The sequence below is a fragment of the Danio rerio genome, chromosome 1, assembly GCF_049306965.1.
Source record: "Danio rerio strain Tuebingen ecotype United States chromosome 1, GRCz12tu, whole genome shotgun sequence".
Classification (NCBI taxonomy): domain Eukaryota; kingdom Metazoa; phylum Chordata; class Actinopteri; order Cypriniformes; family Danionidae; genus Danio; species Danio rerio.
The window spans coordinates 24572180-24587368 of record NC_133176.1 but is presented as its reverse complement, the minus strand read 5'-3'; the positions used below and the strand labels follow the sequence as shown (position 1 = coordinate 24587368).

The following is a 15189-nucleotide window of genomic DNA, read 5'->3' as shown; positions in this document are numbered from 1 at the left end:
TGAGCATAAACAAACCCTAGTGAAGTTTTCAAATGAATTTCAGTCTCTTTTTCACGACCCTAGCAGAAAGCAAAATTTCAATAAATAAGGCAAAGGAAACATGCTGAACTTGCTCTGTCATTCATACCTTCGTGCACAAATAGTGACAAATGCTGTCTCACAGTTATGTTCCTCCCCACACACACATATATAACCATAACATTCATCAAAACACTACACGGAAATCTTATAACTGCAACCATCACTCAAAACCAGAGGATCTCTCTCTCTTTCTGTCTCTTTCTTTCTCTCTCATACACACACGCACATGCATGCACGGACACAAAGACACACCAGGGTTTAACATGAACATTCACCAAATCTCAACTAGAAATAAAAAATAGCTTTGTTGAGTAAATAACAGTAAATTGGCCTGTAACTTTTCCAGGAACTGCAAAATAATGATTGATTCTTTCTTTGTAAGCCATGATCAGCAATTACTGATCGACCAGCATGTTTTATTTGGACGATATATTTGAATAAGTTTGTCAGGAAAGAGTTTGTCTTTTACCGAGATAACTCTTTTTTTTTTCGGCTCTGTTTTACTTATTGAAATATGCTGTGACATTTTCAGCCCAGGTTCATTAGAAATATGCAGCTCAGCCTACATTTTGGCGAAACATAACTTCAATTCGCTGCGTTTGCCAGGGTATGTTTTGTTGCACGAGTGTTGCACGATCCCAAAATTTCAACTTCGATATGATACCTAAATTAAATATCATGATACCGATACTAAATCAATATTACACCCTATATTTTTTCTTTCAAAGTATTATTTATTAATAAAGACTTAGTGTTTGCTGTCAGCTGAGTAGAACCATTTTTTATAAGTAAAAGAAATATAGAAATAAAAGCTAATTTTGTCAGCACTCTAGCCTAGCTGTATTAACATAAAAAATAGTTGCAGTTTTGTTTAAAAAAACTATTCATATATAATTAATTATTTACATATTAATTTAGGGGTGAATGGCGTGGCATTCATTTTTAGCTGTCTATGATGTCATCTATTAGTAGAAATAGGTATTTGTTAAAAAGATATACATTTATGTTGTTACACTGACAAGTTATAATTAGAGCATCCCATAGCTTTATATGATGTTTACAGATCTCTACTTACATTTTTGTCAAGTGGTGTTACTATTCGAGAAAGTTATACTGATATGAGAATACAATATATCTCAGCATATCACATTTGTTGTGACATGATTTACACATAATCTCTAAAAAATGGATTTGCACAAAAACAAAATGGTATAACTTATTGTAAAGGTGTATGGTGAAGTCACTATAAGAGTATCTGTTTTTATTTTATATCAAATAAAATTTATCACAATTTATGGCAATTTTAGACTCAAAAAGAACATGTCTTGTGCCATGTTTCAGAGACATGTCCTTGTCATACACATCACCAAGTGAACCATTGACCTAAAACCTTCCCTAAACCCAACCAATAGTGTTTTTTAAAAAGCAAATTTTCAATCACTGGCTAATTTGTTTTTTGTTTTTGTTTCATCTGTTCATTCTTAGAGGACAATCCTGACTCTTTTCTCACCCAAGCTCAGATAATGACGACTACAGACATGATTAAAGATTTGAGTGTTCATGCATCTGTAATGCATTGTGTTAAGCATTTTTATTTAGCATTTAATTATTCTAATTAAAGCTTAACCTGACGGCCAGTGGCCACCTATTTTTTCATTATATTGCACAATCATATTTTTGTATACTTTAATTTGGTTGCAATTCACTTGGCTTATATTGACCATTTTATGCAACCCAGGCTCATTGTGATTACTTACCTTTATTTACATTTCTGGAGAGAGCAAAATAAGTTCCAGCAGCTATGTTTTTCTTTTTTTTTGCAGTTTTTGCGAATGCACCAGAGGTCACTGTATATGATTTTTGAGATCTCTTAATTCTCTGCCAGTGCCATTCTCGCCAGCTGTTCTCATGTAAATCCACCAGAGGCTGTCGACTGACTAACTGACTGATTGATCAACCGACCAATCACCCCACTCACCCCCTTCCCTAAACCCAGCCAATAGTATTTTTAAAAGCAACAATTGAGCCAGCCACCCCCTTCTCTAAACCCCACCAATAGTGTTTTTAAAAGCACAGATTGACTCGCCTACCCCCTTTCCTAAACCAAACCGCAATGCTTTAAAAAAGCACAGATTGACCCGCTTACCCCCTTATCTAAACCCAACCAATAGTGCTTTCAAAAGCACAGATTGACCTGCCCCCCCTTCCCTAAACCCACCGCAATGTTTTAAAAGGCATAGATTACCCACTCACCGTCTTTCATAAACCCAACCAATAGTGTTTTCAAAAGCACAGACTGACCTGATGAAATGCAGCCATATGTAATCTCCAGAAATGTATATAGGGCTTCGTTTTCAGTATGAACCTATGTTGCATTTATGACTGGGTTTTGTATTTTTGCAGCCTTTTTTAACATTTGAGAGCTATAGTCCCTGATAATTGTAATGAGGAACTCGTACAATTTCCAGAATTTCTCCTTTTATGTTGTATGTAAATCTGGGGTTGGAGCGACATGAGTATGTTTAAATATTGACAGCATTTTTATTTTTTGAAGAATGCTTTCTTTAATTTTTTATGGTTTACAGTGACAAAGAAAGACAGTGAAAGTAGGGAGAGGAAGAAAATGAGGGAAGCGGTGGCAAAGATTTGAAATGTAATAAGGGAAGACGTGAGAACAGCAGGAAGAACAATACTGAGGAGGAGACAGAATGAACCGAACATTACCAGAGACAGAACAAGCGAGACAGACAAATGCAGTGTGAACTGACTGAGTGGAAAAGAGAGGATGAAAGGGAGAGGAAGAGAATAAATGAAAGAAAACAAAAAGATAAAAAAGAAAGGAGTGGGGGAGGGGGGATGGTGCTCAGAGATCCATGCTAACCGCTCTATTCTGCTCCAGCGCTTTCACAGCGCAAAGGGGGAAATTTATCGTTCCTGGCAAACAATTTATCCGCCATTCCACCACTCAAGGCCAGTTCACATGCATCTCGTTTGAGAGAAATAGCTCTCCATGGGATTGCCCTCTAGCCTGCCTTTTTTCCCCTCTCTCTCTGTGTATTTCATCACCAGTGGGTTTTGTGTTGTTGTTTTGGGCATCTGATCATCTGCCTTAGTTGTTTGGCCTTGATGTTTTACATGTTTTTTTTAGAAGGTTTGATTAAAGGAGAATCAACATCAAAAAAATCTCCTCGACATCTGTGTGATCTCTTCTTTCTATAGACAATATGGACAAAACTATTTGCGTTCTCATTCACACCAATGGCAGTTACTTGGCTGGTGCTGAAAATGTGGACAGTCCTTGCTATATTTGTTTGTGGGCACATATTTTGGTGCCTGTCCATTGTGCCATAGACACCATGTGTAACAGATCACTCAGAAATGATGTAATTACAGCACTACATTTCCCAAATAGGGACATAACTCTTGGCTGACCTACCCTTGTATGGCAGTATATGTAGTGACCAGTGTGGTAACAAGCTGGCAGCTAGCTCTCTGCAACTCTCACATGGTCACCCACTGGAGCTAAGTAGGGCTGCGCCCAGTCAGTACCTGGAAGTGAGACCACATGGGAAAGCTAGGTTGCTGTTGGAAGTGGTATTATTATTATTATTATTGGCGACGCAGTGGTGCAGTAGGTAGTGCTGTCACCTTACAGCAAGAAGGTTGCTGGTTTGAGCCTCCACTAGGTCAACTGGCGTTTCTGTGTGGAGTTTGCATGTTCTCCCTGCGTTCGCCTGGGTTTCATCCGGGTGCTTCGGTTTCCCCCACAGTCCAAACACATGCTGTAAAGGGGAATTGGGTTGGCTAAATTGTCCATAGTGTATAAGTGTAAATGAGTGTGTGTAGATGTTTCCCACATTGGATTGCAGCTGGAAGGGCATCCGCTGTGTAAAAACATGCTGGATAAGTTGGCGGTTCATTCCGCTGTGGCAACCCCTGATTAATAAAGGGACAAAGCCGAAAAGAAAATGAATGAATGATTATTATTACTATTGTTATTAATATTAATATTATTATAATTATTAAATGTGCACTTTAAATGTTTACACTTCGAAGCACACAAGTTTAAACATAAAACATATACCTTTAACATTGCAAAACACTGTTTTTTTAGCATGGCTTGAACTGGGTATCTCTCAAATGTCTTGTTTATTTTTAGAGGGCACCATAAACTCTTTCCAACAGATTGTAGATCAATATAAATTTCCAATATCCAATTTTTATAAATATCTACAATTGCAACATTTTTTTAAAACCAAAGTTGGACAAAGGAGAGCTGAGAACCAGAAAAAAGATTAAATCCTTCCATATATAATGCATCTTGTTTAAAAGAATTGATAACAAGGATATATGACATTTTGTCTAACATTTGCACTTCTGCCTGGCTAGGACTTGGGAGAAGGATATTGGTCAAACTATTGAGGAGAATGACTGGGACATTGAATGTAATAATATATACCTGAAATGCACCTCTCTTAGGATCCATAAGCACAATTTTAATTTTTTTTTAATTGGATAAAATGTACAGCAATACCTATTAAGAAAATGTTTGCCAATGCCACAGACTTCTGTTTCAAATGTAAAAAAGATAAAGGTACATTCATTCATTGTTTTTGTAACCATTTGGCCATTTTGGTAGAAAATACAGAAGGTACTGGAACATATCCTCGAGCTAAATTTTGATATGATTCCAGCTTTGTACTTATTGAATCTCAATGTGAACAATCTGTTTAAAAACGATACCTACAAACCTGTGAATGGCCAAAAATTGCATGTGATTTGAGATGTTTTCTCACATTCACAGGGATGAAAATCTAGGTTTTCATGCAGTGTATGATATAGCAATGCTGTTGCTCAGTAAATGCACCCTAGATCTAAAGCCCCTTTTACACTAAATTTTGCTACTGTTACGGCATCTGTCCACACTACCCCAGAGTTTTTGAGCGCCAAAAACTCAGAAGAGGCAGTTTTAACACTAAAATGTATTGGTGTAAACGGGGCCTAAGCTAACTGCACTTCTTAAGAAAGCAACATCTGTCAACAAGTGCTAAACACAAGGTGCACTCTCATAAAAAAAAAAAAGTTTAAAGTAAAAATAAAAAGTTATTTTTACCTTTGTAACCAAAATTCCCCATTGGTATCTTAAATGAACAGACTGTATTAGTATGTAAATAGAAAGAGTGTATATTTTAAAAAGCTGCCACTCCAGTGACAACTTTGGTGCATTTATTTCTAAGAGTGCATGTTAACCACACAAATTTTCACTTAGCAATTGACTGCAACACTTCATTTTGGGATTTGCTTGCTTCTGTTGTTTTAGCTTGATCATCATTAGCCTTAAATTATTTTTTTTTCTAATTGGTGAAAAACACCTATCAACACGTGTGTATCGGGCATGAACAAAACATCTGGACTGAGGAGATTGTGTCATGTCACTCAGCATATTCATTTCCATTGTGTGCTACAGACAGACCGGACATGAACTGTAGTTAGGAGCTAGTGCTATACAAAAAAAAAAAAAAAAAAACAAGTCATGAAACATGGACTTATGCAACCGTACATGTCTGTGTGTCTTTTACATAAGACTTAATCAAGAAATGAATATGCAGAACTTCTTAGATGCTTTTCAGCAGCGAGCTCAAATCCTTTTTTGCATACATAAGCCTTTCAGTAAAAAGAAAATAGTGTTTTTATCATTATGTTCTTCGTTTTTGATCTTCAATCTCAAATCTTCGCCGAAAGCCAATCCCAATCTCGCAGACAAAATCTCCCACCATTATCCGTTTATTCAAATGAGAAACGTATTCCTGCTCTCATTCTCTCTCTCTCATTTCTGCTTCTTTAAGGCTTTCTTTATGCTGCGAGCTGTTCTTGTTAAATGAATGTGTACACTAAAGAGCAGAGAATATGTTGGAAATGGCTTTTTTTAGAAACCGAATGCAGATATTGTCATATTTAGGTGACAAAGGATGCTCTTTAAATCTTTTAAAAGCGATCCGAACGACTTGTCTGATTTCGAACAGAGCGTGCTTATGGATTACACATGTGTGATTCAGTGCACAGTTTTCTGTGAAGACTAGTTTCAGCTAATTAGGTTAGCACAGTGTGAGCACCCCTGCAGCCTATGTGTGTGTGTGTGTGCGTGCGTGTGTTTGTGTGTGTGTGTGTGTGTGTGTCTGCTTTGAAGGCACCATATCTGCTGTGCGGTGCTTGAAGTGGTTTATATAACTGGGCCGTTCTGTTCCTTATGGATCTTTCTCTCTCTCTCACACACACAAACACAGACCGTATCCCTCTGATCATTACCCTGGGGGGTGTGAGTTTATTACTTTAGGTTTTCTTTGTGTTTTCTCTCTCTTTCCGCTTCAAAATATTCTTTTTTTATATTCCTTTATTCAGGATATTCTTTCCCTAGACCAGAAATAAATGCCTAACAGGTAATCCGTGATGCGTTCATCTCTACGACAGGTCTGAGAAGAGTAAGATCACGCTAAGTTTGTCAAAACTCAGCAATTCAGTCATCTGCAGACGAAGATATACAATATGTTATCTCTACCGGGAAAATTTGCACCATCTGACTTGCATAATTAGAACATCATTTTGATTATTAGAGAGGTATAGTGTGATGCAGCTTGTATATAAATGACTGTAATGATGACAGAAACATATCATCTATTAAATGAGATCGGAAGGGTGTTAAAAATGTGCCTTTAATGAGGATTTTATTTGGTTTAACGTGCAACAGGAATCTGTAATTCATCAAACGCACATTTGTGCACGAACAGACACATACAGGGCTACTTTATATTACAAAGCTGGACAGAAAATTACATAAACCGCCTGTAGCTTGGCCTAGAGACCACCTGCAGATACGAGGAAAATGATTTTAATAATGCTCTCGCATGCGAGCACACACATACACACACATTCAGATTCAGATGTGATTTAAAGATGTATAACTTTATAGCACGGCTGTTGTATAACTCATCGCTCCCCTTGGGAACTGTAGACTTCACACGCTGATGTGATATACCACATTCGCACATGCACACACATACTTTCATGTCTCAAAGTGAATTTATAAAGCCATTTGGCCAGCCAAAAGTGTCTTTCATCTAAACTCGATAAATAAACATTGTTCACGAAGCAATGTCTTAAAGCATCTTGGACAATCAATACTCTGATTTATAGATGGTGTTTAATAGATTGATGCGTTTCTACACACACACTGATTTGTGGATACTTTTATTTCTTTTTCAAGTGTATGTTTTTTTAATGAAAAAGCTTAAAATCTTCACTCTTCATGTTTAGATGGGGAGACTTGATTATTTCTATTGGTATATGCACTCTAGTAATGTAGAGTGTAAAATCTCTCATTATTGCTAACAATGACAAATTACGATTTCATTATTAATCAGCCTCAACCTGTTATCCAGCACTCACTTATTTATTTACACCTACAGATTTACACCTAAAGATGTGGCTACTGGAAATGCGCGAGTGAATGAACGTGAACACACGCAGTGCTGCAATACTGCGCGGCACAGCACAAAATGGTCTAACTTAAGAAAGACATGACCAGCAGGGGGCAGTTATGTACATAGTGAACATACTTAAGTGATATACTGTAGCATCCAGAGCATGTGAGTGGAGCTGAGCAGTGTTCCACTGGTCATGCCCTCCACTCAGTCGCTAACTGCTTAAAGCAAGTGCTTCTTTCTGCTCATGCTCACCGGTAAACCAATACTGCTCAGATCCCGTGCCAACATAATATTTCTTTAGTAGGCTTTAATTTTGTAACTAAAAAATCTTAAATAACTGTCTAAAATTAAAGCACATCAATAAAATAAGCAGCATTCTTTCATGTGCTTTTTTCTTTCAGTACAGTTTTTTAAATAATTTTTTAATAGTCCTAACTGATCAACTGTGTATTTTATAGCCTATTTATTTAGACGGCTGTGTGTGTTATCTTACACTATAGTTTAATCTAACCTCTTAAAGTCTTTAAGAGGTTTCCAGGTTTCCACCTGGATTTTGCCCACCCAAATTCAAAAGCTTCTCAAATCCACATGCAGATGTGTAAATGCAAAAGTTTCTTTTATCATTTAAAAGAAAACCCTTTGAATTTTCATAAAACATTGTTGAAATGATAAAATAATTGTATATGTTGTCTGTGTTATAACATATTTTTTTTGTAAACTCAAATTTAAAAGTGTATTTTTTAGGTTCTGTGTGGTCTGGGATGCTGTAAATAATTTAGTTGGTTCCTGGACATGTCAGTAATCATAGAAAAAAAAAGAAAAATGTCTCAATCAATGCAAAATATGTTCTATTCTAACTAACTGATGAGAGAATTGAACCACTTATGGGGGTATTGGGCTAGGTACGCAGAGTTGAGGAGGTAACAGTTCTTGACCCCAGTGAGCTACAAACAAAAATTAGGTATCATTGGAAAGAAGACACTTGACGATCTTTATATACAAATGGTTTTTTATCCATATCCATATTTAATCCATATACAAACAAATATTTCCAATTTGATTAAGATAGCATGAAATATAGGATTTCTGAAAAAAGTTGTCCGTGACTAAATCAGTGTCATTCTCTACCTCAGCGTCAGAGGCACTTTCTAAAAAATGACCTTCCTAAACTAAAACAGTAACAGTTGCTGAATAATTTGGTCTACATTCACAGTTCATGTATTTTTTAAAAAGAAGACATTTTGGGCTTTACTATCTATCATCTAAAGTTTATAATGCTCAGGTAATGTAAAAAAAATTACACCACACTAAACATTTTATTATTTCATAAACAAATATATGAAACTAGTCCTGGAGCAATGCCGAAAAGTAATAAGTCAAAAGCCACACATCCCCTGGGTACATGTTTGGAAATTGATGGCAATATATCGCAAAATGACATTTCTGGAATTTTTTTTTAGACAATGTCTTGTGCTTTTCTCCCTCTCCTTGTTTTTGGAGAAGCAGTCTGATAACCACGTGTACTGAAGGTTTCTAACAACTGTTTTAGTCTTTTCACATACCACTTATTTTTTAATTGTAAAATAATAGACAGAAACACAGAGTATGAGTGATTTATTTGAGCACAAGAAGTACATTGTGTGAAATGAATTCAGTGCAGAAGTAATAAAAGTACATTTCGTTATGCTCAAAAATACAGGGATAAGCTCTGCCACTTTACCACTGTTGCTTTACCCACATCACATGTAAATCTTTTGATATAATATTCTTGTATTTTTCTTCGTGGACTGTAATGAAGTTTGAGATTGCAAAGCATCTTTTATCTTCCATTAAAAAGAAATTGTTAAATTAAAACCGGCGACTCAGTTGGCTCTTATCACATCAACTGAAAAGAGAGGAGCCTCATTTGAAATCGATTACAAATGATAACATTAGCACGAGTGAACAGATCCTCTTCTAATGTCTCTGCAACACACCATCTATGCTAGTGTGAGCTCTTTAGCAGCTGTCACCTCTGCTGTGACCTGAATCCAAACGTAAATGAATTTACATTACGTTATTAACATTAATTTACCTTGAAGCAAATAGGTGGGTGTTCTTACTGGTGCGCTCTTAAATATATTCATTTAGTGTGAGAGGTGACACAGAGTTTAATACACAATGTGAGCGAAAGTGGTAAAATAGTGTGTATCTTCCCTGGATAGCTTGTAGAATAATTAGAAATGCACTGAAAATGATCAGCATGTTTGCATTCAGTACTTTTTATAAACTCTTTCATATCTTCTCAAAATAAAGGATAGTTCATCCACAAATGAGTTACTTACTAGTTTCTCACAGCCACATTGTTTCAAACCTTTATGAATTTCTTTTTATTTTCTGATGGACACAAATAAAGATACTTTAAAGAATGGAAACCAAAATGTGTTTGAGGAACATAGGTCCCCATTGACTTCTATTATAGTTAAAATAAAACTCTAAAGAAGTCAATGGACACAATCAATGGTTTAGTTACCAATGTTCTTTAAAAGTTGTTCTCTGTGATCAATTGAAGTAAGAAATGAATAGAGACTTAAACGGAAGTTACGGAAGATACACTGATTGATGACAGACTTTGTCATTTTATCCCTTTTTCAGAACTGTTAACAACAACAGTAATATAAGACAGAAGAACAACTGATAACAACATTGAAAATGGGTGGAATCACATTCACAACAATGTGTGCCTAGAAAATTAACAATGAAAACACTGACAACCAATCAAAATCTATCCTGCTCTAAATTGTGCTTTGGTGTGGGTGCTAATGTAGTTAGCTCTATGATTATCTTTGTCTTTTATGCTTTTTGTATAAATAAGCTTTTTATTCTAATGAGAAATTCACAGTTGAAGTTGGAAGGAAGGGGTTTGTCTTAGAATACTTAAACAAAATAGACCATATAATCATAATATGCATAAATATGCACTATTTATTATCCAGAATACATTGAAATGTCATTAGAAAAATATTAGAACATTAAATAATCAGTTGGCTTCCCAGCTCACTGTATGATCTCACTGTCACTGTCATTTTATAATGTCACAAAAAGCATCTAAGCTTTTAAAGTTCTGTTTTTACATAAAACAGCAACATTTTGTTGTGTAGATGGCTGTTGTTCCTTGTAACATGAAAAATAAAGGATTTATACAAATACTAAATGGATTTAATGGATGTAGAAAGCATGCAAAATGCGCTCTTTAGTTCTAACAAGCTGTCACTAGTAATCATAGATCACTGCCATCCTATAAAGTTTTGTTCTCTTCAGTGAATCTCTTATTTCCATCTCATCTACACTACAGCATGCAGAACCTGATGAACGTCGGCGTTTAGAGCGGTCAGTAGATTCATACGTAAATGCCTCTGATGATATTCTTTTTGCCAGTATGCTATTATTAAAGCTCCATCTGAGGGTTGCTTTCGTTTGAGAACACCCATAGAACCAGGCCTATTAATAATGAAAAACGAGTAAGCCTAAATAATTTATGCTGAATACAAAAACCCAACATGGAGCAGATAAATATAGTAGAAAGACAGAATGAGAAAATTACCACTCAAAATAGAAAGTTCTCTCTTCCCAACTCCGAGTGGAGGTTAATTAGTCTCCGTTTTTATAGCCAGCTTTACAAGAGCCCGATAATCGATATTGCTTTTAGATGTGGAGGTGTTGCCGTTTTAAAGACAAATGAAAACTAGTTCACATTCACACAAATGATTAGAACTGTTTGTATGGAATCAGACGTGTCATTCATATTTTAGCTAAAATAATTTATTGGGGATCCAGTTCAGGCCCTGCTTTTAAGGCCAAGGCCAGGAAAAAGAAAAAGAGAAGACAGAATTAGAACAACAAACTACCGACTGCAGAAACATGTGCGGGGGGATCAAACGTACACATAAGTCAATTTTAAATGAGTACAAAGACTTTTTTATCGCTCCTAACATTTGGCCAGAGAAAGCACAGACATTAGACAAGGATGAATATTTCTTTCACAGTGGAAGTGCATGTGTTCATGCAAGCTATGAAAAGAAGTACGCTTTAAATGGCTGTGTTATAAACAGAGCTAAAATGAGTCCTCCAGTCTGATAGGTGGCGGAATATGACCATGTTTGTGTTGGTGTTTTGCAGAACTGGAGGTGGCTCGGCTAAGTACAGATGTTAATCTGGCAGATCTAAGCTTCCCCCAATCTGGACTAACCGGCAACTCCATTCATCTCTCAGCCAACACACTCAAACAGCAAGGACGCAATGGTAATCCGTCACTGTCCATCTGCCCTCGATTAATTCCCATACTGACGCTTCCAGACTGACTGCTTCTGTGTTCCTCTTTCGTAGGTGAGATCCGTATGGCGCTGGTTCTTTATAAGAACCTCGGCCAATACTTGTCCACAGAGAATGCAAGCGTGCGTCTTGGCAGCGAAGCCGCCTATCCAAACTATTCCCTGATAGTCAACTCACCTGTTATTACAGCAGCCATTAATAAAGACAGTAACAAGGTCTACCTGTCTGAACCTGTGGTCTTCACTGTCAAGCACATACAGGTATTATAATTGCTTACATTTTATTCTTCAGTGGATCTGCTTTATAATGTGTTTCCATCATTATAATGAAGAGAATAATGCGCATATTTTCATTCCAGCAGTCAGAAGAGAACTTCAATCCAAACTGCTCTTTCTGGAGTTACTCCAAACGCACCATGACAGGATTCTGGTCCACTCAGGACTGCAGACTGCTGGGCACCAACCGCACCCACACTTCTTGCTCCTGCACACACCTCACCAACTTTGCTGTGCTTATGGCCCATGTGGAGGTGAAGGTATGTCTCAGATTTAGGTTATGATTATTAATCTCAACAATCACATTTGCATATTTTTATGGTATGATGTTGATGTTTTCAATTGATTATTAATAATGAAAATGAGACAAAATGGATCTAAAAAGATTAAACAGTGTTAAATACTATGTAAAAAAAATTTTTTTAATATAATGCAAAATTTTAGGTTATAAATAGGTATTACTACAAGGGTTTTTAAGTTTGATCTGCTACAGTTTAGAGTCTGTCTGAAATACAAAAAATAAAATGTTTATCTCATTAGAGCACATTGTTATTCTTTAGGTGAACCATTAATCTGTGCAAATTAATAATAGTAATAAAACATGTTTGTTTTATTAATCTTCAATCAGAATCTGACCATTTGCTTCTCATCAGTTTTCATGGCTTTAGCCACAATATTGTTAACCATGCCCCCCTTACTGTTAGTTTGCTGCAACGAAATTATGCATAAAAAGAAAGCCCCGCCCCTACTCAATATTTAATATCAGTTGGAAGTACATCAACATAACTTATGGTTCATGTAATTTTTACCATTTTTGTGTATTAGAATGTAGTAATATTTTTTTAGTTGTAATAAATGTGTTATTTATTTTGTATTATGTTTTCATTTTTTTAAGTCAACATTAGTAAAATTGTTTCATTTCAGTTTGCAAGGACAATATTTCTAACCTCTGTTTACTTTTAATTTCAACTTAAATTTTTCAACTACTGCTTTGCACATGAGCATCAGCTGAAATGCTGTCGATGAACTAAATTACATGCTTTAGAGCAGAAATGCCCAAAGTAGGGCCTGTAAGCCAAAGTTTGGCCATTTTAACCCTTGATTTGGCCCACCATCCCAGCTGAGAGAAGAGTGAGTGTAATGAAAAGGGTTGGGGCAAATGCTTTTAACACAAAGATCGTCATTTCTAATTTGAGGTAACCTTTTTTGTTTGTTTGTTTGTTTTATTGCTGAGCTTCAAAAATCTGAAATTAAATGTTCTAATTAAATGTTGTAAATTCTGTCAGGTAGAGGACAATGCAGAAGACATCGGTGAGCAAATCAAGGCAAAACTAGTGTAATTCTGTTATGAATGAGATTGTTTTGTTTTTACTGTAATAAGTTTATTATATTACTGTATTAAGTAATATAAAGCAGTGTTTTCTAAATTAGGAAAGTACCCATGTCAACAATATTTACCTTCAGCCCACTAGCCTCAATCAAGTTTGGTTTTTGGCCTTTATAAGAAAAAGTTTGGGCACTCCTGCTTTAGAGAAAAGAGTAAAAATGTAAAATGGACTAAAAGAAATGGATGTAACAGAAATATTTTGACTTGCACTTCGAAGGACATTTGGGACGAACACTGCTTACTACACATGACAAAATATAATTATTTTTTGTGGCAAAATATTCAGCTTAAATCAACTTTGACACTAAACAAGCAAAACAAAAATGATTACCTTTGGCTCCTGACAATACATTATGCGAGAGAGAAACTGAAGCTAGAAACCATTATTAACTTTAATCCACAGCTTCTGTAAATAGTTTAGACTATAATAAATGATGGATGAGACATCTCCACTGTAGACAAATTGCAGCTAAAATACTCTGTCTGGCCTCAGTTAGTGATTTAAGAGGTATCAAAATACTCCCTCAACCCACCCTGTTTTGCATCCAGCCACCAGAGGGCGATCAATTAGTTTAGACATTTCAGAGAATATTAGTCACACACGTGGTTTTTCCTGGAGCCTACATGAACAAATACACTTATATAAAAAGTTATCAAACAGCATCAGCTCAAATGAGTTGAGTGAGTACTTCATTAACATTACAAATGATTGCTGAACCCGGACAAAAAGAGATAATGTTGTAAATATTACCTTGCACATACTAAATGTGTCAATCTGTCATAAAATGAGTCACCTATGCTATAGGTGACTATCAACAGCAAATTACACACTAATCACTGAGGTGCTAACATGTTTTGTAATTTTGAATTATTATAGCTCATTATTAGCTTGTGCGTGGTTATTTAATTATTAGGGATCGTTTGGAGCAGAAATGGACTTGGTAGGTCATCGTGATCAATTTGGTTAAATGGTTAAATTTAAATGGATGGGAACTGGTTAAGCTGAAATCTATGCGCTCACAGCATACAGTAGATTGATTATTATTATACTTTACAATGAACCTGAGATTTACAAGCAGACCGGTAAAATAAAGTTTGAACCGCACTCACTGGTACTGCAATAGGTTACGTCATCCAGCACTAAGAGAGACCTCACAGCTCTCCTGAAGCCACTGGGCTCTTGCCTTGGGCAGTGTGTTATCTCAGACAGGACACTCATATTCATCGCACACACACACACACACACACACACACACACACACACACATGCACATAAAATCAGGAATAAAAATGACAAAACAGATACGAAACCCTTAATGTAGTGTGGACAAATGTATTGTACTGTACGTACATAGAGTTTGTGCACATGTGTGTGCATGTCAGCAATAGACTGAAGAAATGATTTATGTGCAGAACGTAAAGGCAAAAGGTCAAGATATACATAAATGTAAATGTTGTGTGCAGAGGGGAGGATTGACCTTAAACATTCACACACACACACATGCGCGCGCACGCGCACACATCATTTGGACCCACACCCTTGAGGCTGCATTAATGGATGTTGCATATACGTATGAATGATTAATAAAACCATTTAGTGTGTGTGCACTTGTGTGTGTGCAGGGTTGACTGCGCACATTCACTGAACACTGAG

The 15189-nt window shown here is 36.1% G+C and overlaps 1 protein-coding gene across 8 annotated transcripts in view; it reads left to right on the top strand.

Annotated features, from left to right (window-relative positions):
- Positions 1 to 15189, top strand: part of adgrl3.1 (adhesion G protein-coupled receptor L3.1) — a 203282-nt gene that overhangs the window by 143336 nt on the left and 44757 nt on the right. For 4 of the 8 annotated variants that reach the window (XM_073951209.1, XM_073951189.1, XM_073951177.1 and 1 more), the window contains exons 12-14: positions 11721 to 11843; positions 11928 to 12133; positions 12235 to 12408. In XM_073951209.1, the coding sequence (XP_073807310.1) occupies positions 11721 to 11843; positions 11928 to 12133; positions 12235 to 12408 (503 nt within the window). Of the gene's footprint in view, positions 1 to 11720; positions 11844 to 11927; positions 12134 to 12231; positions 12409 to 15189 lie in introns of all 8 variants that reach the window. The other 4 variants (XM_684028.11, XM_021476346.3, XM_005170942.6 and 1 more) reach the window with 1 other exon arrangement.